This window comes from Mastacembelus armatus, chromosome 16 (genome assembly GCF_900324485.2).
Source record: "Mastacembelus armatus chromosome 16, fMasArm1.2, whole genome shotgun sequence".
NCBI lineage: Eukaryota > Metazoa > Chordata > Actinopteri > Synbranchiformes > Mastacembelidae > Mastacembelus > Mastacembelus armatus.
In genome coordinates this window covers 21,156,214-21,182,649 of record NC_046648.1, presented here as the reverse complement: position 1 = coordinate 21,182,649, position 26,436 = coordinate 21,156,214, and the positions used below count along the sequence as shown (strand labels likewise).

Genomic DNA, 26,436 nt, shown 5'->3' with positions numbered 1-26,436 from the left:
TGTCTTGTGCTCCCGCCTCCTCTCTCCCTCTTCAGCAGTAGATACATGTGCAGTGAGCGACAGCTAGGAAAGCAGTTCAGGGCACGAGCCAAAGGCGCACACACCCACCAGCAGAGAGCAAGACTGCATTATTCACCGGATCCTCTTCCATACGCTGCTCTGGGGTACGGCACACACTCACATCAGGTTACACACACTCAAACCAGCAGATAAACTTCTAGAAAGGTCCAGTGCAGTCACATTTAGCTCTTTCAGCAGGCTGCAGTCAAGAGGTTCTCACAGCTGAGGTAAGGTTCAGAGAATTTCTTTGGATGTCATTTCTCATTTGTGTTGGTCACTCTCAGACAGAGCTACTGTTGTGTAAAGAATGTGGTCATAATATAGTTCTTGTTTAACTTGTTCAGTCAGTTTGGAGCCATTTTCATTTTGCCTGGGAGTGGTGTGAAATAACTTTGGGACTTTGAAAGTTGGAGCTCAGTTTGATGCCTGGTGTTATTACAGAGTGGGACATCAGACAGCACCTGTTAAAGCTTGGCATATTTTGGGAGCTAAATGGACGCTTCATTAATTCAAAGTTAGGCCAGAAAGTACTTGTGGGTATATGGGTTTGCTCCTGTGGGCGTGTGCGCACATCATGTGCATGCATGTGTACGCCATCCCACCCACAGGGGCGTGCATGTCGTTGTGTGCACTTTTGGTAATGGGCGGTGAAGGGATGGATGGCAAAGCCTGGTGTGTCCACCCACTCCTGTGCCAAACTGGAGAAGCTTTTTCTGCTCTTCTCTGGGAAAGGGCTTTTAAGTTTTGAGTGGAGCGGCAGCTCTGGCATAAAACAGTTCTTACCACACCTGGTTAGCCATAATTGTAGCACAGAGCGCTCTGGTGGAGACACCCTTTCATGTTTGAGTCCAGGGATTATTAGAATTGCTTAAATCTTTGCTTATATCTACAATATTGGAGACATTTTCCATTAAACTGTAAAAAAAAAAAAAAAAAGGCATTTTCTTAGTTTGTTCATTTATTTGACGGGGGGTCAATGCATGTTAATTACATTTCTGAAAATATGCTAGAAGACTAACTTTCATCTGTAGTTTCCTTTTCCCTCTCTTTCATATCCATCTTATAATTACATATATAAAAATCTATCCTAAAATTTTATATTAGCATATTAAAAAGATGATCATGGACTGTATTTTCAAAGGCAGAAACAGTGCTTTTGTATTTATTCATTGCTGGTACACAAAGTAGAAAAGTAGATGCATTTCCTTATCAGGGCATGCTGGAACATTTGTTTGTGTTATGAGTCAACCCTTTGGTATTATGATCGGTTCTGGTGCAAGTGGTTGTGAACAAGATGATCCCTGCAGAATATGTTGATCACAGTAAGCAAGTGGAAACAATTACCGGGTAAAAGCTCCTTCTTTTTTTTTTTTAATGGTTTGCCTCCATTTTACTCAAAAACTCTGGAGCACAGAGGAGGAGGGAAATGTTTCTATTTATTTTCCTGTCCCTAGTTACAGCTGCATATTTTAAGAGTAATTATAAAACTGTTTAATTGCCTTGTGAGTGAGGCGAAGTTGCGGGTTGGTGTTCGTGGGAAATATGTTTGCTCGAGAGTGAGCTGAGTAAGGTGGTTTAACAAAGTCCTACAACAATTAAATGGAGGCAGAGAGAACAGCATGGCATATGTTATGATAGGGTGTTACACTTTGCAGTGAGGAAAGTTGTTATTAGAAGCACTAAAAGCAGGAAAAGGGCAGGAAAGTGCTAACACTTTTTTATATAATAGGTTTCCAAACTAAAAAACAAGAACCAAGAAAAACAGAGACCACATTCCTATGAACAAGCTCTGCCTGTTGAAATTTCTTTAACCCCACACACTACAGATACAGATGATAGGTATTAAATGACATGGAGAACAGATCCTGAAATACATTATTATGCAGAACTGTGAGCAGATCCAGCACTGAAGGCGGGCTGCCCAGACACAGCTCATGGTTATGCAAGCCTGGAACATTTCCTCACTATAAACTCAGACAGAACTAAGATTGACACGTGATTCAGTCTGTGCTTTGCCTGTACATTGTGTTTCTAGGAAAGGCAGCCATGGAAACACTATGTAGTTGTACTTTGAATATTATGGTTTTCATTAGATTGTCTTGTTTCATTTTCCTCCCCCACAGCCAGTGACTCACCCCTTTACACTTCTTGCTGAGCCATTATTGCCATGGAAACCCCAAGCCAGAAACGCACTAGCCGTGGTCACACCACTTCCCTCTCCCCGGCCCGCATCACCCGGCTGCAGGAGAAGGAGGACCTATGCAACCTCAATGACCGTCTGGCTGTCTACATCGAAAAGGTGCGTTCGCTGGAGGCGGAGAACGCCGGGCTGCGGCTGCGCATCACTGAGTCGGAGTCCTCGGTCACCCGTGATCTGTCCGGCATGAAGACGGCTTATGAGACAGAATTGGCTGATGCCCGCAAGACCCTGGACCAGGTGGCCAAAGAGCGAGCACGCCTGCAGCTGGAGCTGGGAAAGATCAGGGAGGAGCACAAGGAGCTCAAAGCCAGGTAGGAGGAACATTTGGATGGAGCTTGAATGGGAAGGGTTTGGTACAGCAGCAACAAAGTGAGCATGTACATGTGTATAATATATTATATATTGTATGCAGTAACCAGGCTTTCATGCAGTTATACTTCATTGTAAGCTGAACCACTTGGAACCATCCACAGATCTTTGAAATACTGCTGCAGTATTGGTGACATAACATTATTTACTGTTGTCTGGTGACTGAGCTGGGGATTTCCCATCATTTTTGTCAAGTGATCCCAAAGTAATTTTATTCTTTTCAAATTATAGGGCAAAAATGTTTACCTAGGGGACCAGCACAGAGTGATAATTTAGATTAATTGTCCTTTTGGCCACAAAGGTAATTAAAGATTTATATTGTGTGACATAATTTATGGAAACACTATTATGGCATCGTGGAGTGTCCCTGTACTGTGCCACATTAGCAGAGTTTTAGCCTTTCATGTCATAGCAATGGTTAAAGTGGCACTGAATCCAAAACTGGAGTTGTACCTTTTGTGCTGTTACGCTTCCAGTTCACACCTGTTGTTGTTCAGTATGACTGAGGTAACACCTTCATTTTGTCCCAGGAATGCAGTGTGAAGCGTTGTGTCTCGTCAGTTAACAGCTACGGTTATGTCACTTTAAGCTGCTGGGAATGTTGGAAATGACACACCTCCAGCCAAATGGACTCAGCCTTGATCACACAGCCTTTTCTGTTAAGGGAGAATTACAGCGTGCGCCTCTACTGCCTAAAGCTCTATGTGGGAATTTTGCACAGTATTGACACTGTGGACAGAAGCTTAGAATCTGCTGTTTCTTGCACTTTAATTGTGCTGTAAGTGTCACACATGGTTTGAGAAATGTGGAGTAGTAAGCAAAACACACAAAAATAAACGTTAATGTTTTACTTAGACAAAGTCACACAGATATGACGTGAAAGTGACCTTCACCTCTGTGTGTGTGTGTGTGTGTGTGTGTGTGTGTGTGTGTGTGTGTGTGTGTGTGTGTGTGTGTATATGAGGGTGTGTCAGTTAATAAATTATTGCCTTAAGATACTGCAGATTGTGCGGGTGTTGCAGCTAATAGCCATTCAGTGATACTATTCCTAATATCTCTTTCAAGATGCTTGTTGAAAGTATTGTATACATTTCACTGCTCACATGAAGAGCTTTGATAGGAGTCATCTGCTGGTTGACACTGTTTGTTTATGGTGTTTTCCAGAATGTCTGTAGAACAGTTGGCTGCCGCAGGCGTCAACTAATGGATTCAGAGGGGTGTTTCAGAGTCTTGTCAAAGTGCACCTCAGGCTAGAGGGGTCAAAGAAATGGGTTTCAAGTGGCATATTCCTATTTCTCAACAGTGTGTGTGTGAGAGTGAGAGTGAATGTGCACAAAACCCAGTGGGTTGGCTCAGGGCTGCTTCATAAATAAGGATTAATAAAAATAAGAAATAAATTGCAGTAAAGGTCCATTCAGTGTTGCTCTTACGTATTCTGCAGCCGTGTGTTGTTGTTGACCTTCCCTGTGGTGTAACTGGTGACAGTGGCCAGCACTCATCGGTGTGGGCTTTGTAAATTTGCACATACTGTTGGTGGATGAGGATGTTGACTTTGCTGTGCACTCCAGATGAAAGGTGGTGTGTGTTGAGAGAACACTATTATTATATTTTGTATTCATCTCCAGTTTCCCACATGTCATTGTGCTTCTTGTAATTCGCCTTTTTCTTGTGTCCTGAAGTAGCTGCAGTTCCTGCAGTAATATTGTTTTCCAAAGGAAGCAGATCTTTTGATGAATGTGTGGTGGAAAAGAATCACTCAGTCCAGCTTGGACCAGCTTTTTATCTGTTAGACTTTACCCAGCGTGTTTAGTGTTTGGTTGCCAGGGAGCTCTGGGAGTCTTGGCTCGGCTGTGTGACAGGGTGGTGACTCAGAGGTTTTTCATGGCCTCTGGAATGGGCTGACTGTGGAGTCACTAACGGGAAGTCACTTTTATTAATACACGATGACAGGCTGCTTTAACTTGCCGCTAAACCTAGCTTCAGGTGGACGCAATAGCAGACGACGAACAAACGAAGACAAAAATCATTGACAACTACATGTCACAGTATGCTTACTTTCTGTGTACGTCCTTGATTATTCCAAGGACAGAACACAGAGCAACAGGTGGCGCCATCAGTGCAGCTCAGTTGACTGGCCACACCTGTTTAGCCCACAGCCATGACACTGCATCTCTTCACACACACTCTTTGTATGCTTAACTACCACAAGGAACACATGCTCTCTCGCAACGGCAGTGCTTCAAGCTGCTGGGCCAAAATGTGTGCCATTTTCCCTGCAGCACTTGTAAATAATTCAAAACTGTAGAGAAAACCGTGGCAAACGTGGCAAAAGGAGGTGTAGACAGAATGCGGCAACGTAGAAGAAACGACACAAAATATGAGCCCCTGAGCTACAGCGGGAGCAACTGAACTGTGTTCACAGGTTTGGTTAGGTCTCGTTTAGTCATCTTCCCTTTAATACCAAAATAAGACCTGTCTAGTGTCTCGTGCCTTTCTTCATACTCCACCAGATGCATAGAGTTGAAAATTTCATCCTACACAAGTAGATTTTATATTGTAATTTACATCCAATTTATTTTTTGCAAATACAAATATATTTTTTAATTAATAATTAATTTTATGTTAATAAATGCTAACTAATATCTGTATTCCTTTAGAGCATACTGTTTGAAATCCAAAGCCAACGCCTTGTTTTATGGACGTTGGAAAATACTGAACTTGGAGCTGCTCCATACAGTCAAAGTTTGCCTGATAAAGACGAGATCCAACCAAAGTGACTAAAAAGTAAACAGCCCAGCCCTTTTCAAATCTACTTTGTATACATAGAAGCAGGGATTTACCTCTGCTCAGTCTGCCCCACCTGTCCGTGCGATGTGGTTTAGGGTGTGGCACCAGGTGAACAAAGTCACTGGAACAATGTTTTCAAAAATAAACTGTAGTAGACAGAACGTGGCAGAACATGTACTGGTGCAGCTTCAGTATAATACACAGGTCCAGTGCTATATGCACATGTTGTTAAAGTATATTCTTGGACTGATATTGAATAATGTTGAAGTCATTTACAACTATCAGTGAACACAGCAGGAAGTGCTTTTATCATATGACACATTTCCTTTATTTGGGAATTATTTCTTTTACCATGTGTTTTCAGTTTGTTTGGCCTGTATCAAATATGACCCATGTGCTGTCATAATATCCCATTTTGGTGTAAACGTGTATTCTGACCTTTTCTGACTTAATTTACCTCATACTAAACAGCGCATATGTTTTATTTCCCTTTGAGAGCTGGTCCATAGGGACTGACATTTAGGGCCAAAGCAACAAAGGTGCTGGGCAACAATGTGATAAACAGAAACTTAATATTTAGCCAACCTGTATCTTGTGGCAAATAAAGGGAAGTAAAAGTGGGAGAGCATGATGAAGTGGTTACAGTGTTGGACGTCATAAGAAGTGGTCTAATATTAGTCATAGCTTGACTGTCAGTGAGTAAAGTTTCTATATTTATGGTGAGGGGAAATTTTAAACACGTCTCTATGGCAACTCATTCACGCTATTATTGGGCCGTGGTATGAATAACACTTGGACTCATTCAAGCTCCTCATGTCAGTAATGTTGAGACTAAATGTTTGTCTTTTAAGTCTCCTGCTAAAATGGACAGGCCTGGCTGCACTCCACTTCTGATCAGGCAGTTAAGCATTTAAAATGCCTTTGCTGCTTTTTAAAAGCAAATCTTTCTTTCAGCAGTGTGCTGGCCCCAGCAGATCATTATACTGTGTTTTTTTTTTTTTTTTTCCTTAGGAAAGTACCCCTGACTGCATGGAAAGCTTTCAGAGATAGCCTTTGAAAACCTAGGACTAACTAGCATGACTGGTCCCTCTGGAGTGCAGGGATACCCACCTAACTGTGCTCAGAATCTGACCACTTGATTTATAATTGACTGCATCACAGTAATACAATATCAGAAAAAACTTCAAACTGAAAGCTTCTTTTATCCTTCAGCTTCAATAATCATTGAGCCAATAGACCTTATTCACAGGAAACACTTTGACTTTTCAAAGCAAGAAAAGCACAGGTAGAACAAATGAAATCAACAGTCCCATTTAATCGTGCCAGTTAATCATGAGGCAGAATGCACAATACCTGAAGCCTGGAGCCTGTCAAAACGTCTCCTCTGAAAAATGTCTTTTTCATTCTCAGATACATGTCTAACATCATCTTTGGCACCTTCATGGCTCTAAATGTAGAGCAAAATTTGAATTTGGTGAAATTATATAAACCATTTATATTTCAGAACATTAAGATTTCATGGATTAAATTACAGCTCAGCATCATGAGCCCTGCTCCCTGAGGAGAGAAACAGGCAGCAGATCATCATCCACCATCCATCTCCCGCAGCAGATTTCATTGTGTTACTGTACATCTTTTCTCATGCCGTTTGATCTCATTCTCCTCTGTTCTACTCGCTGCCTCCGGGGAAACCCTGTGTTCCCCTACAATGAACTCGGCTTGTATTATGTGACAGCAGACAATTGTCTCACACATTGAGTCATGCCAGGGCAGATAAGGACTCAGAGAACAGCCTGTGATTTGGGGTGTCATCCAGCAGTAATGTAAATTGGATCACATAGCTCTTTCCAAGGGTCACACCATTAAATATGTGTTCAGAACTGCCACAAAAATCTTGTCTGGTGCTTGACATATAAAAGTGATATGTTATTTATGCCTGAATTATCTTGAAGAAAAACATTTGGATACAGATTTTGGGGCATTTCCTCCTCTTATATTGATAATGCTCAAAAGTGATTGTGTGAAAAATGGGAAAACTAAAATTCATGTAATTAGTATTACCAGATTGTGATTATTTTGTTTAATATGTGGATTGTTGCCAATTAATTCTTTACTCTTAAATTGCCAGAAAATAGTGAAAAATGTCCATCACAATTTTGCGGAGCTTAAAGTACCTTGTTTTGTCCACAGTAATATAAAATCAAAAATATCACTTTTGCTGGAGCCAGGGCATATTTAGCGTTTAGATAAAAAAAATAACTTAATTTGATTATGAAAACATAAAATTTTCTTCATCTGTCATGTTAATAAAAAAAGGCTGTTTCTTTTCTCACCTCCTTCTGATACAGTTGCTTTGTTATGTCACTTGTTGTAGCTGTAGGACACAGACCTTATTTAATGGGCTGTATTTTAACAGCAGCTCTACAGTTTATGTTTCTTCGAACAGATATCCTATAGTACTTTAAGAAGGTGCTATATGGCCTGGTGAGCATATGGCTGGCTGTTCTGGTAACTATTTGTTCTCCCAGCCTCTAACAGAATTCTTTACGATGGAAAACAGATGTGGCAGGCCTGTAAATGTGCTGAATGACTGCTGTATGGAGCCATCTCTGCTGGCTTTATTGGTGTGCAAGTAATGAGAGAGTTAGGCTTAGACTCAGTGGACCAGAGTTTGGTACCGAGCAGAGGTTTTGGCGGGCTGATGCATTGTGTATGTGTCTGTGTGTGTGTCTGTGTCTGTGTGTGTGTGTGTGTGTGTGTGTGTCTGTGTGTGTGTGTGTGTGTGTGTCTGTCCAAGTGGTTTATAGAAAGAGTTTCCATAGAGCCTTCAGAGCTAGCCAAACCCTCTGAGTCACCCACACATGGACAGGGTAAATCACTTTAAGATGGTGGAACTCCAGTCTCCCTCCTCTCTCTCTCTCTCTCTCTTCTGTCTTTCTGTTGCTCGCTCACTCCCTTTTTGTGCCCAGGAATCTTGTGTTTGGATCGTGGGCAAGATGGCTGCTCAGTAACCTTAGCCATTCCTGTCCTCTCTGATTAGTTATGTAACGGTTCTTTCTCCTAACTTTGAGTTGAATGGGATGTTCGGATCAGTTCGACTATATAATCTAAACAGGGCACCGAATGTGTAAGGGAGCACTTTCAACTTTCTGTCGATCTGAGACGCCTCAGATGTTCTGCATTAACTGCTGCTCTTGTTTATTTAGACCACAGAAATGTGATTAGGATCCAAGGTTTTACATCTTGATGTAATTCCTCATCAGTTACAGTGCTGTGGTCTCTGTTGGCTCTTCTTGTAGTTGTCTGTTAGCATTTTTTAATCAGTATCACATCTATTTACCTGTGCTACTTTACTTATTTCTGCTATACTCGTTTTATTTTCACACACACATATACACATGCACACACAGAATCCTGGCTTGGCAAGTATTTGGAAAATAGTTTTCCAGTAGTTTTTTTTTTTTTTTAACTTGTTGCCAGATGGGTGGGGTTTGCCACAGAGAGCAGTACACAGAGTGCCAGAGTTTAGACAATCGCAGGAAAGCTTGGGAAAGTCAGTGCAGCAACATTTTCAAAGTTTTACAGCCCACCTGAGACTTATATGAGTTGCTCTGCCACAAAAATACTTTGTGCTCAACATTCGCGTGAGAGCACCCAGTCGTGAAACTTGTCACACAACCACAACCTGGTTCTTTGTAGCCTAGCACAATTTAAAGAACTCATCACACAAACTCCACATGGGCTTTGTCTAGCGTAAAACACGTTAGCAACACTATCAGTTTTGTACCCATGCAGTTTTCAATGGAAGCCGATGCAGCTGGGAAGAGCACTGTTTCTGATTGGAGGGGAGACTAGAACACAATCTGTTGTTACTACAGGATCCACGAGTAAGGGAGGTGATACTCCAGGGAGTTTTCTTTTTTACACTCTGACAAACATCTCTAGTCAGAATAATGTGAATTACAAAGTACACCTATTGTGATATATGTGCAGTGTCACTTCTTATTAGCAGAAGTCTCCTCTGGCAGCCAGATATTCCTGTATACTTAAAGTGTGGAGGAAATCCAGTGGAACCTGTTATTAAGGTCTTATTTTTGCACCTGCAGGCTTGAGGTGGCTTCAAGAAGATAAAAAGAAAATTATTTATATTTAATTGTGATTTACATGAAATTGTACCCGTCTGTTTGTCAGGTTAACATGAACAGTTCTGGATTGATCATACACATTTCGTGTCTTTACTCTTGAGTTTGTGTTTACTGTTTAAGAACTGCAAGAAAGAAAAGGCAAAGTGGCTGACTCTGTATCCAGTTGCTGCTCTTTATCACCACAGATAATCTGATTCTGTGGAGAAGTAGCTAATAAACTAACACAAAGACCAGGCAACCAGTCTGACTCACTGATGAATCATCAACTGATCATGCAGAGAGGAACAAGGGCTGCTTCATGCGCCTTTTGATGTCTGTCGACACACACACAGTCTCTAACAGGCATTATCAGCGGGACGGGACACCTTTCTCTTTCTCTGCTTGATGACTGACACTGTGTTTGAGGAACTATATTAACAAATGCAAATTTTTTTGTAGAATTGAATGGGACACAGAGAGTACATGTAAATCATTTCAGTTTAGTGTTTGTTTTGGTGACAGCTTAAATAATACCACGAGTTTAACATGAAAGAATATTGCCAGTGCTCTCCCCCTCCATCTGTGGTTGTCTTCTCAGAAGTTGGCTCTAAAAAACCTATCAGCCACGGTTGACATTTGCTGTGCTCTAAGTCTGGAAACACTAAGGACCCTGTTTCCATTTGCCACATGTGGATCTGTACTGGAGGCCTCTGGCAAAGACTACATTGTTTTGGGTTTCTGGTGATTTATCGGACACAATCCCTTATACTGTGTTCTTCATCTCAGAAGTAACGGAGGGAACGGTCATGTGCCAGCGTGCTTTTTTAACTGTAGCGTTTTGTGAGAGTTGCTCAACACATTTGAAAGCGTAGAGCTGACTTGAACTAGCATGTTTGAATGGGTTTTGCATTGTCGTGCCTGACACTTAAATACCTGTGGGTGTTAAAAGATTAGTTTAGTAAAAGAACAAATTTGTAGACCTTGCAATCATGTCGCGTCTTTCTTTTGCTATTTACTTATCGCATATAAACAAAAACAATGTATAAATAATAAAATATTACTAGAGTACCTGTTAATAAAATCATCTAGTTTTTTTTTTTTTATTGTAAAGGCCCAATAACACAGTCTTATACTGGGCTCTGGCACGCCTTGCCGGTGTCAGCTCTATTTCTGGATTTGTTTACTAAAACCCATTATTCAGACTTCCTCTTAGTCACCTTTAACCGTGTTCACATAAAGCGACTTTGTCAGTCAGTGCTTTAAAATGTAGTGAGGGTAGGAAAAGGAAAGTGACAGTGTATAGGGAATATGGGAGAACCCCTTTTTCCCCTCTGTGTCTGAGCAGTGAGTCATCGGGGAAACCCCACCCACACATGTACACACACGTTTTTGAGATGGGTGTGTGTTTACGTAGTAACATGCTATACTGAATGAACGCCACTGCAGGTCGGAGAAATTCTGTGCATTGTACTACAGGAAATGATGTAGGTGATGAACTGTAAGTAACTATAGCAGTTCCACACAGTCAGTGATCTGAGCATGCAGGCAGGGAAAACCTTGGTTGGTGAATAAAAGGAGATACCACCCCCCTGTTCCTCCACAGCTTCAGCAGATGTGCCCATGTGCAAAGCACTGAGCCCCCTACTGCTGCAGGAGAGCTATTCTGTTGTAAACACTACAAGACTGCAGCTGGAGTGGGCAGCTCCCAGGGGTCAGTGTGTGCATGTAGGTCTCTCCATCCCTTACAGCTATTTTCATTTTCCATTTTCAGGCTGCTACCTTATGTTAGTCAACTTTCCTTGTGGATTCAGTGAGAATAATTAGGAAAATGCTTCTTGAGAAGCTTCATTAGAAGGTTAGTTTACCCAAATTACCAAAATAAGTCTCACTGGCCGATAAAATTGGTTTTTTTGCCTGAGGTTTCAAATATCAATTTCTGAGATTTCTGCCGCCACCCCAGAATTTTTTTTATAAACCATCATGAAATCTCTTTCCAGAAACATGATCCCTGCTATTTAGGGTACATCAGAAAGCATGGTATCAATGGTTTTTCCTGGGCAAATTAAATTCTGTTCCCCTGCCTCGAAATGGTAAAAAATCTCAGCCACATTTATCTCAACCTGAAAGTCTGAAAGTAAAAATCAAAGCTGATGCCACTAAAGGCAAGTTATGAAATTACTTTTGTCACATTGATGAAGTGACATTTTTAAGCCACATCAAGCCAACATTAAGTTGTCAGATTATCACGGACAGTCTCACGTCTGCTGGTGCAGGAGAGACTGGGAGGTCACAGTAAGTTGACCTTCAGCAGCAAGAACATGGATTTGGTTTGCAAAGTAGGAAAATCAGAGGCTGCTTGATTACTGCACAGCTCGAACAATGACACTGGAGTCTGATCTTTTATCTTTAGACGTCTGTGCTGTTGCTGAATCTAAAATTGTATGTGAAAACTATACAAGTGTATTTGCTATAAAGTTTCTAAATGTGTGTTTCAAATTGGTAGGTTTTGTTTTCGTTCCTGCCTGATGATCAACTACTTGGCATCAGAGTTGCCAGTCCCATAAGGCCCTCTTATGGCTATGTGGCTGCAGTAACTCATCTGCCATATCCTGTACAAATTATGGGTTAGTCTGCCCTTCAGAAGCGCAGAAAAGGCACACCATATCTAACTTGAGATATTTTGGAAATCTCCACAGAAAAGTCTACACATTTACTGCATTGCATCCTGCAGCATGATGGAAACAGCAAACTAGCAGGCCTAACGACAGGGCCTTGGTTGCCCTGGCAACGGCATAGCAAAACAGGGGGAGAGTGGTTTTTTTTTGTTTTTTTTTTTTCTCTCTCTCTGTCTCTTTCACTTCGTGAGGCGGGGTTCGTTTCTCGTTACTGGGGTGGACAAAGATAGCTGTGAGTCATCCTTGAGGCCGGGAGCCGAGCCAACACATTCCTCCTCCTCCTCCTCAGATTTCTCGTCTCTATTATTCCTCCTCTTTCTCTTTTTCTTTTTGTCTTTTTCTTTTCGCATTTCCATTTCACACTCTCCCTGCAGCTTCCCCTAGCTCCCACCACCCGGCTCATGCTGTCTCCGTCCAATAGCTCCCATTTTGTCTCTGTGCCTCAAAATATGCCATTTAGTGTTTTTGCTCTGTAAGAAAATGCCTAAGAAAGCGTTGGTATTGTAGCTGAAAAGGGCAGAATGATGTGACAAACCATAATTTTTCAGTAATTTCTTTTTCCAGAGAGCAGACATTAGTGTGTGGGAGGAATGAAGATATGACAAAATGAGACTGTCTGTTAGAGTGGTCAACACTCAAAAAATAAGAATACAGTTTACCAAAATTATAATTTTTTTTTTTTTTCCTCTTTTTGTGCTGATTATGAAACTGCACCTCTGCTCTTTTGGCACAAAGATCTCTCTCGATTCACCATGTTTGAAATGCCTCTGTTGTCTTATTTTACCTGCACCAGGTTTCCCTTCTCTTGATGAAACAGGCTAAGATTTTTTTTTTTTTTGTTTGTTTGTTTTTTGGCTTTATTACATTTCTTGCTCTCTCTCTGTTCTCAGCCTTTCTCAGTACCACATTTGTTCGTCTCACGCTGAAAGTGAATGGTATTGTAAATATTAATAGCTGAATGCACACGTCCTGAGTGACTTCAGTGCTTCACTGTACAAGAATGTAAACAGAAAGTCAGAGGATATTTATGCTGAGTCTTTCTAATAACACAGTTCTTACTAGAGTTTATAAACAGGTATTCCCAAGCAAACGCCTCCATGAAGAATTTACATTCACCCTGTACGGGATTATGTCAATATTATACTGTATGGGAACACACATGTGGAGGGACATATGTGCAAACATACTCTGTGCTGACATAACCGTTTAACACACAAGCAAATACGCACAAAAATATATACCCACACATACAGTGCTGTACAGTGCACAACTGCACTTCACCTGCATGATGTTATACATACATTTTGTAGTCAGTGCACACAGAATTATGAACACACACCCCTTCTATTGTTTTTAGACACTGTTGTGTTTTAAGCCAACATCCAGGAACCACATCCTGGAGATGCCATAAATAAAGAAAACGTGTTAAAGCCCCATCATTGTGTAGTGAGTGGTCATTATTGTGATGTTTTTAGCAATTTATTTTATCAGCATTAAAAAAATCAACACTAGCATTTACAATATACCTCATTTTAATTCATGACAGTCTGTTAACAGCATATGCACCTTTAGAAATATTTGCTAACAGACTGGACACACAATTGTTCATCCTTGTTTTCTTAATGTGCTTTTACAGCTTATTTTAATTTACTTTATTTGATTTAAATTTATTTTATGTTAAATGTCTTTGTTTTTAGATGCTCTTTTCCATGCTTTTAATGTAATTGCATGCCTTGTAAAGCACTTTGAATTGCGTAGTGTATGAATGGTGCTATACAAATAAATTGCCTTGCCTGCCTTGGACATGTATGCTGTGTCCCAGGAGCCACTGGGACTGATCTAGTAACTGCAAAATTAAACTCTGCCCCACACAAACTATTACATTGTTTCAGATTCAGATAAAATACATCAGTTCATATGGATATAGAGCCAGAAACCTTTGTCTGATCAGAAAGTTTACATTGAGCTCTGAATTGACAATTTGATCATAACTATAGCTACTGCTTTTGCAAGTATCCATACACTATTATACTAGAGAACAGCAAAATACAAAGGCTCTCTTGCGTTGAAGACATGGCAAAAATCCTGTGGTTAACAATTTTCCACACCTCTTAGCTTCTCTATAAATTTTGTTGACAACCTCGCTGAGCTGCTTTCTGTTATCTCAACTGTTGTTGCATATCTTGTCATACCTGTAGATTCTAACATTCACATTCATGATCCCAGAGACAAAACTGCAGAGGAATTCTGTGCTCTGTGTGAACCTTTTGATCTGTTGCAGCATGTCAACAAGCCCACACACACAATCAAAGGCACACACTGGATTTGGTTATTAAGGAAGGGGGCAGATTCTAGCAGCGTCAGCGATGAACGCCTGTTGGTTTCTCCTTTCACTCCTTTTGCCTTGTCTACTGCTGCTGCTTTTAACAAGGAGAACTGAGCATATCGCTCCTGTTTTTAAATCTTTACACCAGCTTCCAGGTGCCTACAGAATAGATTTTAAAGCGTTAGCGCTAGTTAATAAATCACTCAGGCCAAAGATTATTTCGGATCTCATTGAAGAATATAAACCCAGCAGGGCTCTTAGATCTTTAGGAAACAGTCAATGAAGCAGCAGTCACTGTTGTGCCTACAGCAGAGTCTCTCAGAGCTGGTACCAGCAGACTAAAGTCAATTGTTTTTTGTTTTTTTTTCCTTTTCTATTTTTTTTTAGAATGACTTGTTTTGTAGTTATTTCTGTTCCCTATGGGGCATACCTGCTGAATCTCACAGGGGCTCTTTCTACTGAAGCTGTAGTGACAAGATGCTTCTAGTAATAGTATTTAGTAAATTTTTAAACTGCATGCCATTCAGCTGTAAGATATTCCCTGTCTTACAATCATATTTGTGTATGAAGAGAATACAAATAGCAAAGCAGCATGTTGATATGCCACAGCCACTTCTGTCCATTAATTCTCTGCTGGAGCCGATCCACTGGGGCCATTAGCACTAATGAACGTCACAGCGGCCATCTCCACACACAAGCATTCAGAATCAGACCGTTAAAATGCTTCAGTGAAAGAAAATCGTCTAGACAAAGAGCTGTATAGCTTCAAGTAATGTTTATCTAGAGTTGTAAACAAACATGAAAAGGTGCGCACACATCACCAGCACATTCACACTTTTATGACCCAGCTCAATAAAAAGCAAACATCTTTCTTTGTCCCCTTCTCATTACACTGACTTGTTTGGGTAGATTTGTGTTCGTTATTAAAGCCCATAATATGTTAATGAACAGCAGTGTGGTGAATTTAAAATGTTCCACTATAACAGCAGCTTTGGAAAATGGGTTTTCATCACACATAGAGTAGTACGAGCCGTAGGGAAAATGGCCCAACCAGATGTGGTTAAACTCTATTATTTTGTAATAGTCACAACAAGATAATAGTCATTAAAACATTTTACAGCAGGAACAACGTCTCGATTTACCCCCAGTCACTGATCTGCCTGTGGAGTAGGTGTCTTGACACTGATTGATGGCTGACAAGTTTGTATGGGGTAACTGTGGCCTCCAGCCTCTTTGGATCAGGAATTCAGGGAATGTTTGACGGTGTTTCTAGTGTGTGTGTGTGTGTGTGTGTGTGTGTGTATATATACGTGTATTCTTTCTTCCTTGGTGCTATGATCTACTCAGCACCCTCTGTTGTTACAAATGCATCTATAAACATATAATAATTGTGCTATGAAATGCCTGGCCATGCAAGGCTTTTACAACTAGCAGAGCTGTTTAACCCACTAGTGAAGTTCACACTGGTGTATCACTGCAGATACAGGAATGTATGATCACATGGTCTCAACTGTTTAGGGCTCTGACTCACTGAATCTTCATAGAAAATAGACATGCAGTTGCTAGTTTATTAGATGTAAACCATATTAGCGCATATTTGTTTTGAGTTCAATATTTACTGTATTTCCTACTGTCTTCAAAATGGATGTAGGACACACATCTCTGGGTAACACAATATAGTTAGAGCAACACAAACTGCAGCTTTTAAGAATGAGCTCTCTAAAAGAAACTGAGCTTTAATGTAGAATTTACCTCTATGAAATTATTGTAATATCTGAAGAACATGTCTGACCATATGTGCGGCTGAACATTAAGTCACTGTGCTGAAGATAATTGATTCAGGATGGCTGGGCCACTTCTTCATGTATGTTCGTGTGCATTGACAGACTGATTCCTATTTGATCTGGACCCACTTAAAAAACTCAGTGGCCCCCTTTTTTAAAAATCTGAACAGTCTGGTTGGCTTTAATATAATAACCTATTTGAGTTCCCAGATCATGATTGTACATCTGTTAAGCATCAGGCATATGTTGCTCTGATTTTTTATTTATTTATTTTATTTTTTTGTGGAGACTAATTTATTTTTTCATCTTTTTTTTCCAATTGTGTTTTCTGCTTTCCCTGAAGCTCACAGCCATAGTATAGTTCTTCTGTTTCACCAGTTTATCTTCACACTTTGTCCTGCTTCTTTTCAGGAAACAGAATTGTATTTTCATGCTCTTCAAAAGCTTTGCTGGTGTTGGTTGAATGCAGTAATAGGTATTGATTACTGTAACATAAACCCAAAAAAACCCCATCATTTATGAGATAATAGCTTGTGAATGATTTCCATCTTAGTTGTAAATCCTCATTCTGCTGTGGACTAACTTCTGCAAGTGTGTTAATGCCACAGTTATAAGCAGCGTACTTACACTGGCTGACGTAACACCCGGCTGGCAGCGACCACAGGACTGTGGGGTCTGTGTGAGCGGCCTGGAAGCCGTTTCCTGAGGCAGATGGCCATTATTAGTGACAATGAAGACTATCCCACAAGGCCAAATAGAATAACAGGGAGCCCATTTCCTCCTTGGCTGTGCATGAACCTCCTATACTGCTAACAACCTCCCCTCCCTCATCTCTTTTCATCTTCCACTGGAGATGTATTGTTTTTTCCATGCACGGATCCAAGTTTTTTTTTTTTTTTTCCCTTCTAACCAGTACCCTAAATTGGTTCCTGTAGAGATGTTAGAGGAGAGGCGGGGTGCACATGCGCAGCAAAAAGGAATTCTCATAATTCAACACAGCTTCCCGTGAGATCGAGCTTAATGCACTCTTATTCATCAGAAGACTAACAACAGTATGTTGATGTTTTGGCCTTAGTTCAGTTCACATTAACAGTTGACAACTGCTGCTCTCGCTGTAACGTACAGGGGCAGTTTGTGTCATCCACTTTCTGTCACGACATTGCAGTTATCCACCCCTTATCAAGTTACAGTTTAATCAGATATAAAGGAAAGTTTTGCTGCTCAGACTCACACAGGTTGGACGGGGGCTGAAAATAAATCATGATGGAAAAAACATGTTGAACGTAAACTACACTATATAATTTAAACTTCTCACAGAAAACTAATTGTACAGTAGTGTGTCAATCACATGTCTAAACATTGCTACAGACAGCTTTATTCATACAGCATCTTTCAAATGCAAAGGAAAGTCATAAGGAAGGGAAATGCATGAGAATATTTTTTATAAAAAAATGTATAAAAATATTTTTATAAAATATAAAAAATTGGTAACGGCTCTTACACTTGGGAGATTTTGAAAATTCATGCAGCTCTGAACTGGCTAGATCCTCAGTTCCCAAAGTGAAAGAGTAAAATAATTAGTTTGAGGTCAGAGAGAAAACTGAAAAAATGCCAAAAAAAATTGTATTACCTGTAGCCACAATTAAAAGTGACCAGCAGTGATATGAAAGACATGCATCAGGTGATATGCTGTACTGCAGAGCCACCAGACTAATGTTTGTTTCATTTTTTTTTCTTCTCTTCACAGGAACAGTAAGAAGGAGTCTGACCTGGAGGCGGCTCTGGCCAGACTGAGGGACCTGGAGGCCTTGCTCAATTCTAAAGATGCTTCTCTCACCACTGCCCTGGGGGAGAAGCGAAGCCTGGAGGCTGAGGTGAAGGACCTTAAGGCCCAGCTGGCCAAGGTAAAACATTTTTACTGGAACTGAAGACTTACATGGACTTTTGTAAAAGTCATTGTGGTCCTCTTCCTGTTCACACCAGTGTTTTCTGTTCACCTCTAAAGGCTCCTGTGCAGTAGCAGTAGTAGTTTTATGTATGCCCTCCAGGCAGTTGATTATGTGAACAAAGTGGCGAGAGAGACAACTTTGCATTATCTGCTGTTTGTTTTATCAATGAATGTTACCACAGGACTGACTTTAGGTACAGTTGTGGCCTTGCTCTACCTACTGGCCACAATGAGGAACTACAGATTTTATCTTGGAGTCCCAGCTGAAACCTTGAGCCTGTTTTTGCTTGCATGCCTTTATTACTGATCTTTTTTCTGATCTCATTTCTCTCTCTAACCTCTCTCCTCCTCCCCCACCACCACCCCCACCTCCCAGTTGGAAGGTAACTTAGCTGATGCCAAGAGGCAGCTGCAGGATGAGATGCTGAGGAGAGTGGACGCTGAGAACCGCTTACAGACCCTGAAGGAGGAGCTGGAGTTCCAGAAGAACATCTACAACGAGGTTCCTACTCTTCACCTTAACCCTTCTGTTTATAGTCAGCTTTGTAAATCATCTATCCAGCTTTTCATCTTTTCCACAGGAAATTGATTCACTTCCAACCACCTACTTGTTTGCATTTCCATGCCCCCATCAGATCTGTCTCCCACCAGCACTTTTTTCTCTCTCAGTTTGTCTTTATTTTAGGTTTATTTTCACATTAGAAAAATGCTAAAACAAAGCTTGTACTCAAATCTTGAGATGTCAATACTTGGTCTAATTACATGTAAGCCACAGTTTCTTACTTTTGTCAAGTCCATACCAGAACTGGCAAGAGATGTTTTTTTTCCCCAAAGATTTAAACATTATTATTATTAGGACCGCTTAAAGGTCGCAGTAGATTTATCTGTTAGTGCTCTGTACCTCTAAATAACTTATCACTGCACATAAACTGGCTAATTAGGTTCACTGACCATAGCAGGTTTTTATAGATGGAGTCTTTTAAATTGTTTATACAACCTGGGAGAAAAAAAAATCAATACAAATTGCTCTTTTGTACTTTAATAAAGTTGTGTTAAAGTATAGCTGAGAAAGTCAAATCAATACAACTCTGTCAGCCTACTCCTTTAAAGGGTCATATGTTATTTAGCATCATATGTTAGTCTTCCTCTGTCTGTTGGTGTCTTTAGGAGCTGCGTGAATCCAAGCGTCGTCACGAGTCTCGCGTGGTAGAGATTGACAGTGGACGTCAGCATGAGTTTGAGAGCAAGCTGGCCGAGGCCTTGGTTGAGATGAGAGCCCAGCATGAAGACCAGGTTCGCCTCTACAAGGAGGAGCTTGAGAAGACCTACAACTCTAAGGTTTGTCAGGATGCTGCGGGGCACAGGCTCCGTCACCACCTAGAGTCAAAGTAGAGGCTGTTACGAAGTCTGTAGTAGTCCAGCTTTGTGTGTTTGTGCTTTCCTTGTTAAATGGCCCACAATATAGATAATACAAAATGTTAATTAACATCCTTATTACACAGTCAGTGTCTCAGTTTATTTCAGTGTAGGAAAATTCTTCTCTCCTTTGCCGTTTGCCTTTCATCTACACACAGGATGGGAATTAATTTAATTGGGATAATCAGTCCTATGGGAATCTCAATAAGAAATGTAGATAAATAAAACAGAAGTTTTGTCATTGGAATTGAATTATAAATCATAGCTAAACTGATTTGTTTTTTCTGGACCCCTTGAGAAAATCTATTTTGGGAATTGCTGTTAGTAAATTAGTTAGCTTAACAGTAAAGATTTAGGTGAGTGTATTATCTCTGGAACAGCGTTCTGTTAGTAGCTGGTGCCACTGCCTCGCTGTCACTGCTGACAGCTGACTGTACCATCTCTCTGTCTGTCAGCTGGAGAACGCCCGTCAGTCTGCTGACAGGAACAGCCACTTGGTGGGAGCTGCTCATGAAGAGCTGCAGCAGACCCGTATTCGAATTGAGGGCATGTCCGGCCAGCTCACCCAGCTGCAGAAACAGGTACACACATACCACTGTCAGCAAGTCCAATCTTTATCTTTATCTTTTTATTGTCCACACTGCTGTGCAACTAACTGATATGACATGAATGCTCCTAAACACTGTTTTAGCTGTTTCTACACCTCTAAGCACCACTGATTAATTCAGCATTAAGCTTCCCCTGACTTACCACACCAACCAGTGTCTGCAGTATAAAAATGCTTAATTGGCCTGTGAGCAACCTGTGTGTGTGTGCGTGCGTGCGTGCGTGCGTGCGTGTGTGTGTTCTCTCTAAATCAGCTGTCAGCGAGTGAGGCCAAAGTGCGGGAGCTGGAGGAGGCTCTGGCAAGGGAGAGGGACCTGATGAGGCGGCGACTAGATGATAAAGAGCAGGAGATGGTTGTAATCCGAGCCAGGATGCAGCAGCAGCTGGATGAGTACCAGGAGCTTCTGGACATCAAACTGGCCCTGGACATGGAGATTCATGCTTATAGAAAGCTGCTGGAGGGAGAGGAGGAGAGGTGAGTGCTTATAAAACAGACACTACAGGTTGTTAAGAGAAGACAGAGATCAGGAGCTAGTGAAGAATTGGTTGTAGGTATAAGGGGAGCATACTGAACCTCTAGGACACAGTGCTACATTTTTATGCATCTCCATTTCAGATGAAATACAAAAAATGTAAAAATTAATCAGTGCTCAAATACATTGGGACACTTTTGTTCTGGGCTGTTTGTCAAAATTTGGGCAAATCTTAATGCTGCAGGATACAATGATATTTTAAATGGTAGTATAAGTCCAACTTTGTTTTAACAGTACTGGGAACAATTGCAGCAGCAAGGTCAGTGTGACAGTAATTTGTTCAGTTTGTATACATTAGATATAGAACATAATTAAAAAATTACAGCAACAGTCAGTTAACATGACAGAAGTCTGATAGTGAACATGCTGCAAGCTCAGGAAAAATTGAATCACTGGCAGTCACACATGGTTATTTGTAGGAATCGTGTTAAAGTTATAGACTCAAAGTGTTTTGATTATTCCCTGAGATTGCTGCACTAACAGCAAAGCCAGTTTCTCCTCAATCAGGTCTGGTTTAGGCTCTTGGAGTATTACGTGAATATATTAGGCATGAGACTGCCTGAACAGAGGATGGCATATAACATGTTGGTTTTACAAAATGAGATTATATCAGTATGTTACATTGACTCCTGTTGTTCATATCTAAATCTCTTCCTCTTTCCCTCGCCAGGCTGCGTCTGTCACCCAGCCCTCCACCCACCAAGGTCACAGTGACAAGGACCTCTGGCTCTGGTCACGCTCACACCAGCCGCCTGCTCCACTCCACCACCTCCGGCTCCAGCAGCCGCAACTCCTCCGGCACAGTAAGCACCAAGAAGCGCCGCCTCAATGAAAATGACAGTGAGACCTCCAGCCTGGTGGGTGGCTCTGTGACCAAGACTCGCATTAGTCAGCACGCCTCAGCTAGTGGCCGCATCACGGTGGATGAGGTTGATCTGGAGGGCAAGTACATCCGTCTCAGCAACAAGGCTGACGAGGTGAGTTCATCAGCTGGGTTTTCAAACCTTTTCAAACTGGTTTTAAGGTAATTTCACAGCACTGAGGCTGCACTCACAAAGGTGACATCAGTGGTTCCCAAACTTTTTCTGCTGGAGAAAATTTCCACATTTCTCTTTGATCTGTCAAGATCTCTCAAAATGTCCTCTGTCGCTTCCATTTGTGAGTCTTTTTCCATGTGAAAGCTGTTGTCTACACTACTAAAACTGTCTTTAAAAAATAGCAGTTGTTGGTGCTGCATTGGCTTAAGTTGTTTGATGAATGAATGTAAATGTACATTCACTTATGGTTCCTATTGTACTGAAAATTACCTATGCTGAAATAGGAGCTAAAATAATCACTCAAAACACTGTTCTAAGAACTATTATAGTTCTCTGTTCCTGCATTGTGGCCACACTAAAAAAGAGAAACTTTTTCTAAGGGTTCTGAGAAATATGGAAAAGTTTCCCCAGTTTGAAAGAGAGTTTTATGCTACCAGTACTCAAGCATGCTTTGCACCCCCTGGCAATAGGTCCATGCCTCTCAGGGCAAATGTATGTAAATGTACTTCAAAAAACAGAAGAGAGATAATGTGGTAATGATATTGTAATTTTTGAATGACTTTAAAAGCTGAATACGTATGAACTTAAAATAAGTGTAGTAAGATGTCTGTGCCCTTTCAGCCTGTAGAAAGACTTGGTCTGAAATCCATTTGAATTCAGTCTAATTCTTCATTTGTCTTTAAATTTCCCTCATGTAGGATCAACTACTGGGCAACTGGCAGGTGAAGAGACAAGTCGGGAACTCTACCCCCATTGTCTACAAGTTTCCTCCAAAGTTCACCCTGAAGGCTGGAGCAACTGTCACTGTAAGTTACATCAGCTGATAGTTCCATTTTTAATTTGACTGTTTCCATCATAAAGACACTGACATCTTCAACCATGCAGGCGACATAAAACACATTCCTGCAACTGATTTTTAAGCTTTGGCAATGTACCAAGAGAAGTAGCAGTGTGCCTGCAGAATGCAGGGGAAAAGAAACATGGATGCAAAAAATGCAAGTTAAAAATATATCCTGGAAAAAAAGAATTTTGCAATTGTGGAAGGAAATTTAATGTGTCTGGGACAAACTCCATAAATCACAGTCCACAGGACACTTTTATCCTTTGTTTGTTCACCTATGTCAGCAGAAGCTCAACAATTGTTAGTCAAACACATCATTACTTGCAAACTCTTTGCAGGTCTGGGCTGCATCTAGTGGTGCAAGCCACAACCCTCCCACTGACCTGCTGTGGAAGACCCAGAACTCCTGGGGCACTGGCGACCTTCTGCAGACCACCCTCATCAGTGCCAATGGAGAGGTCTGACTGTACTTATCCTTAAATGCACATTTTTGGTCCTTTTAGCTTCAATAACTTAACATTTTGTTGTGGTTTTCTACCAGGAAATGGCCATGAGGAAAGTGACTCGCACTCTGTTCCAAGACGATGAAGATGATGAGATGGTAACATGACATCCTCTTTTGTTGCTTTTGAATAATCCAGCAAATCTCAAAACATCATCAGTGCAGCTCTCAGATCACTGACTGTTGCGGCGTCAGGCAGCAGTTTAAAGTAACTCGCCCTGTTGTATGTCGCCCCCTGCAGGGAGCTCACAGCACAAGTGGTGCAGAGAATGAATACAACCTGCGGAGCCGCAAAGTGATCTGCGATTCCTGTGGACAGCCATCAGAGCGTGGCGCAGGTGTTGGCTGCAGTGGTGGTCTACCTGAAGGTGTTGTAGGACATTCCTTCTTCATGGGCACCAACGAGCCCAGACAGGTATGAACAGTAATATCACAGCATAAAGCAGAACAGCACTGTATTTCTGACAAAACCAGAAACAGGGTTTTATGTACTGTATGAAGGTGGTTGTTTTTAAAAATACTGAATCATTCTCTTTGCTTTCATGGTCCAATTTAAAATCACGTTTTTAATGCTGAATCCAAATGTCCAGACCTGACCAGACTAGCAGATCTTCAGACTTAACAGGCATGTTCCCAAGACATCTGCTAGTGCCTAGGACTGTCCAAATCCACAATTCAAGTCCACGAGGAGGAAAGGTTGTGGCACCTGTTTTAAATCTGTGACACAAGAAGAACGTAAAACTTCCAAACATATGGTCAGATGTTCAAAATTATATTTAACCATATGATAATATGGTCATCTGTAATAAGAAAAAGAAAAAGGGCCTTAAGAGCCTTTCAAATTTGACAGGATGATGCCACAAGGACCAACCTACAAGTCCTGAGGGTGGACATTTGGATTCAGTCCTTTGTGTTCTCCACTAACTAGTAAAATATTTTCGGCCTTCATCCTCACTGTTAATTAGCTTTTTATCTGAAGAGGAGAAAACGTGTAAAAGGATGCACATTCACATTTAATGCTTCATTTTGTTCCTTCCTATTTCAGGGTCGTGTCAAGCCGGAGAACTGCTCCATCATGTAAAAACCAGACAGCACCTCACCCGAACCCACCACCTCTTTGTAGCCCACATAAAATAGTTTTCTACTATGGGATATTTGTCGTTATTTTTTTATATGATCTTGTCTTATTTTGTATTCTGATTAATCTGCAGGCTAGATTTGCTTTGAGGGTTTGGCAAAGGGCACAGGCTTTTGAGTTTGTATATTCAAGTTATATTATTGCATGTGTGCTGTGCTTATGCTTGTACTGTATCCTTCTCTGCTTGCACTCTTACACACAAACACTCAGAGCTCCATTGACCAGTGCTTGTGCTTTAGTCCGAGCCGGGGTTTCACATTTAATGGCCTGGCTGTCAACACTCAACACGCACAGCTAGTGAACCCTGTCAGGAACGTGCCTCTGCAGACATACAGACATCAGGAAAATGAATTCTGTTGGGTTTGTTAATTATGTTTATCTCCCATCAAATAGAGTAAATCTTTATTTAAAGATGTTATGTTTACAACTGCAAATGATTTTCCTTGCATTTGGAACAGTATTGTGTTATCATTATGTGCTACAGAGAAAATAATGTAGTTCGGGTTTTTTCTCGAAAGCTATCCAAAGAAAGCCAAAGTACTGTAAGCTCAGGGTGTTCAGCAGGTTTTTTCACCTTAGCCTTAAAAATGTTGTAGTAAATTTTGCATGTGGATTTAGACATGTTGTTGGGCAGCTGTGATGCACAGGGAAAATAGTTAAGATGATTATATGTTTGGTTTTGTTTTGTTTTTTGCTTTAACTCACAGCTCAACTCCAGATAAATGTATTTGGCCATGTTTTTGAAATGTCTGCCAATCAGGATTTTTTTTTTTGTTTGCTGAATAAGTGGAATGTATCTGTATGTACAAGTGTGTGTCTTGGCTGGGTCAACTCTACATATGTTGCCTAATCATTAATTCCAAAGATGCTTTTGTCATGATGCTCTGAAATTGTAGAATTTGTGGTCTGAAGAAATATCAGGAAATGGTACTACATTTTGAGTATTTACTTGGAAATTTGGTGCTTATTGTGAAATATATATTTATAGGACTTCTTAGCATCTTCAACCAAATCAACACTATTCTACTAGAACAGTTGCTGCTCTGTATAGAGTGCAGTGCTAGGTTTTAGTAACATTTTAACAAGCTTTACAGATGAAAAATACAAATGTGCCTTTAGAGGACAGAACCGAGCATCAACAAGCACTGTTATTTGCTCACATGCCTCATATTCAGTCTTGTGAATGTCAGCCGTCCTCTGGTTTGTGTTGCTCCTAAAAACTGGTCATACGGGCTTTATTTTCTTTTCCTCTAAGCTTACTGGCTCACAAATCCCCAGGCATGATTTTGGATCAGAGTGGGATTGTGGAGTTTGTATACTTTGTGACTTTGGCTTTATGCAGTGCTTTTACTGAGGGCCTCGCCAATTATGCACAGCAGGTAGATTTGTACTATAGTCTGGTAGCTTAAATCATTTATACTCCAGAGAAAAGCATATCAAAGCATTTACTGAAAATACTTGATATCTCTTTTTGTTTCTATTGTACTTACAAGCTAATATTTCTGCCGCATTAGATTCCTTTGCTGCCTTCAGTAGACATCTGATTTTGATTCCCAAAGTGCCTTAAAAAGTTCACAATGTTTGAGAATAAAGACGTTTAGTATTTGGTCTCTGTGACACAGATTTATTGGCAAGGATATTTATCTCACACATACATGTAAATTTATGAGGCTTGGTTACTATTTACAGAGTCATTCCTCACATCATGTGAAGGGTAGAGTCAGGGTTTTGCGGAGGACTTTCTGACTTGTCCTGTACTGCTCTTTAATATTCGTATGCAGTGTTTGTAAAAAGCAAAGACAATCAGATTCACACCCACAAGATTTGCTCTAAAAACTTTTGAAAGACCTTTGTAAAATCCTGAACCCTCCCTGTTAAAGTCTTGATAAATGTATTTGATGGACGTGAGGATTTAAAACCCTAAATGTAAAGGGGTCTAAAATGTTTAAGGTGTAGATGTTTAAATTGAAGTAGGATTTGTGTCCGATCTATCGACGTTGCTGTTGACATTATGGAAAGGCCATGCATTCAGTGAGTGTAACAAATGTCTTTTTTTGTTATTCTTAAAACAAGTAAATTTTTTTCCAGTT

General features: G+C 40.8%; 1 protein-coding gene across 2 annotated transcripts; it reads left to right on the top strand.

Moving 5' to 3' along the window:
* The first annotated feature begins 35 nt into the window (after nt 1-35).
* Nucleotides 36-26,436, top strand: lmna (lamin A). Of its 2 annotated transcripts, none has more exons than XM_026316624.2 (13): nt 36-164; nt 2,184-2,571; nt 18,073-18,229; nt 18,650-18,775; nt 19,441-19,611; nt 20,145-20,270; nt 20,550-20,770; nt 21,499-21,805; nt 22,564-22,671; nt 23,045-23,164; nt 23,248-23,307; nt 23,450-23,623; nt 24,254-26,433. In XM_026316624.2, exons 2-13 carry the CDS (start codon nt 2,228-2,230, stop codon nt 24,287-24,289), a joined length of 1,950 nt encoding a protein of 649 aa, XP_026172409.1. In that variant the 5' UTR covers nt 36-164; nt 2,184-2,227; the 3' UTR covers nt 24,290-26,433. The 2 variants fall into 2 exon arrangements, with proteins under 2 accessions (XP_026172409.1, XP_026172410.1); XM_026316625.1 differs by having other exon boundaries at nt 150-287; nt 24,254-26,436.

Coding starts and splice junctions, on each gene's coding strand:
- lmna (XM_026316625.1), top strand. CDS start 2,228: ATGGAAACCCCAAGCCAGAAACGCACTAGCCGTGGTCACACCACTTCC. Junction 19,612..20,144: donor AGAAGACCTACAACTCTAAG/GTTTGTCAGGAT, acceptor TCTGTCTGTCAG/CTGGAGAACGCCCGTCAGTC. Junction 20,271..20,549: donor TCACCCAGCTGCAGAAACAG/GTACACACATAC, acceptor TCTCTAAATCAG/CTGTCAGCGAGTGAGGCCAA.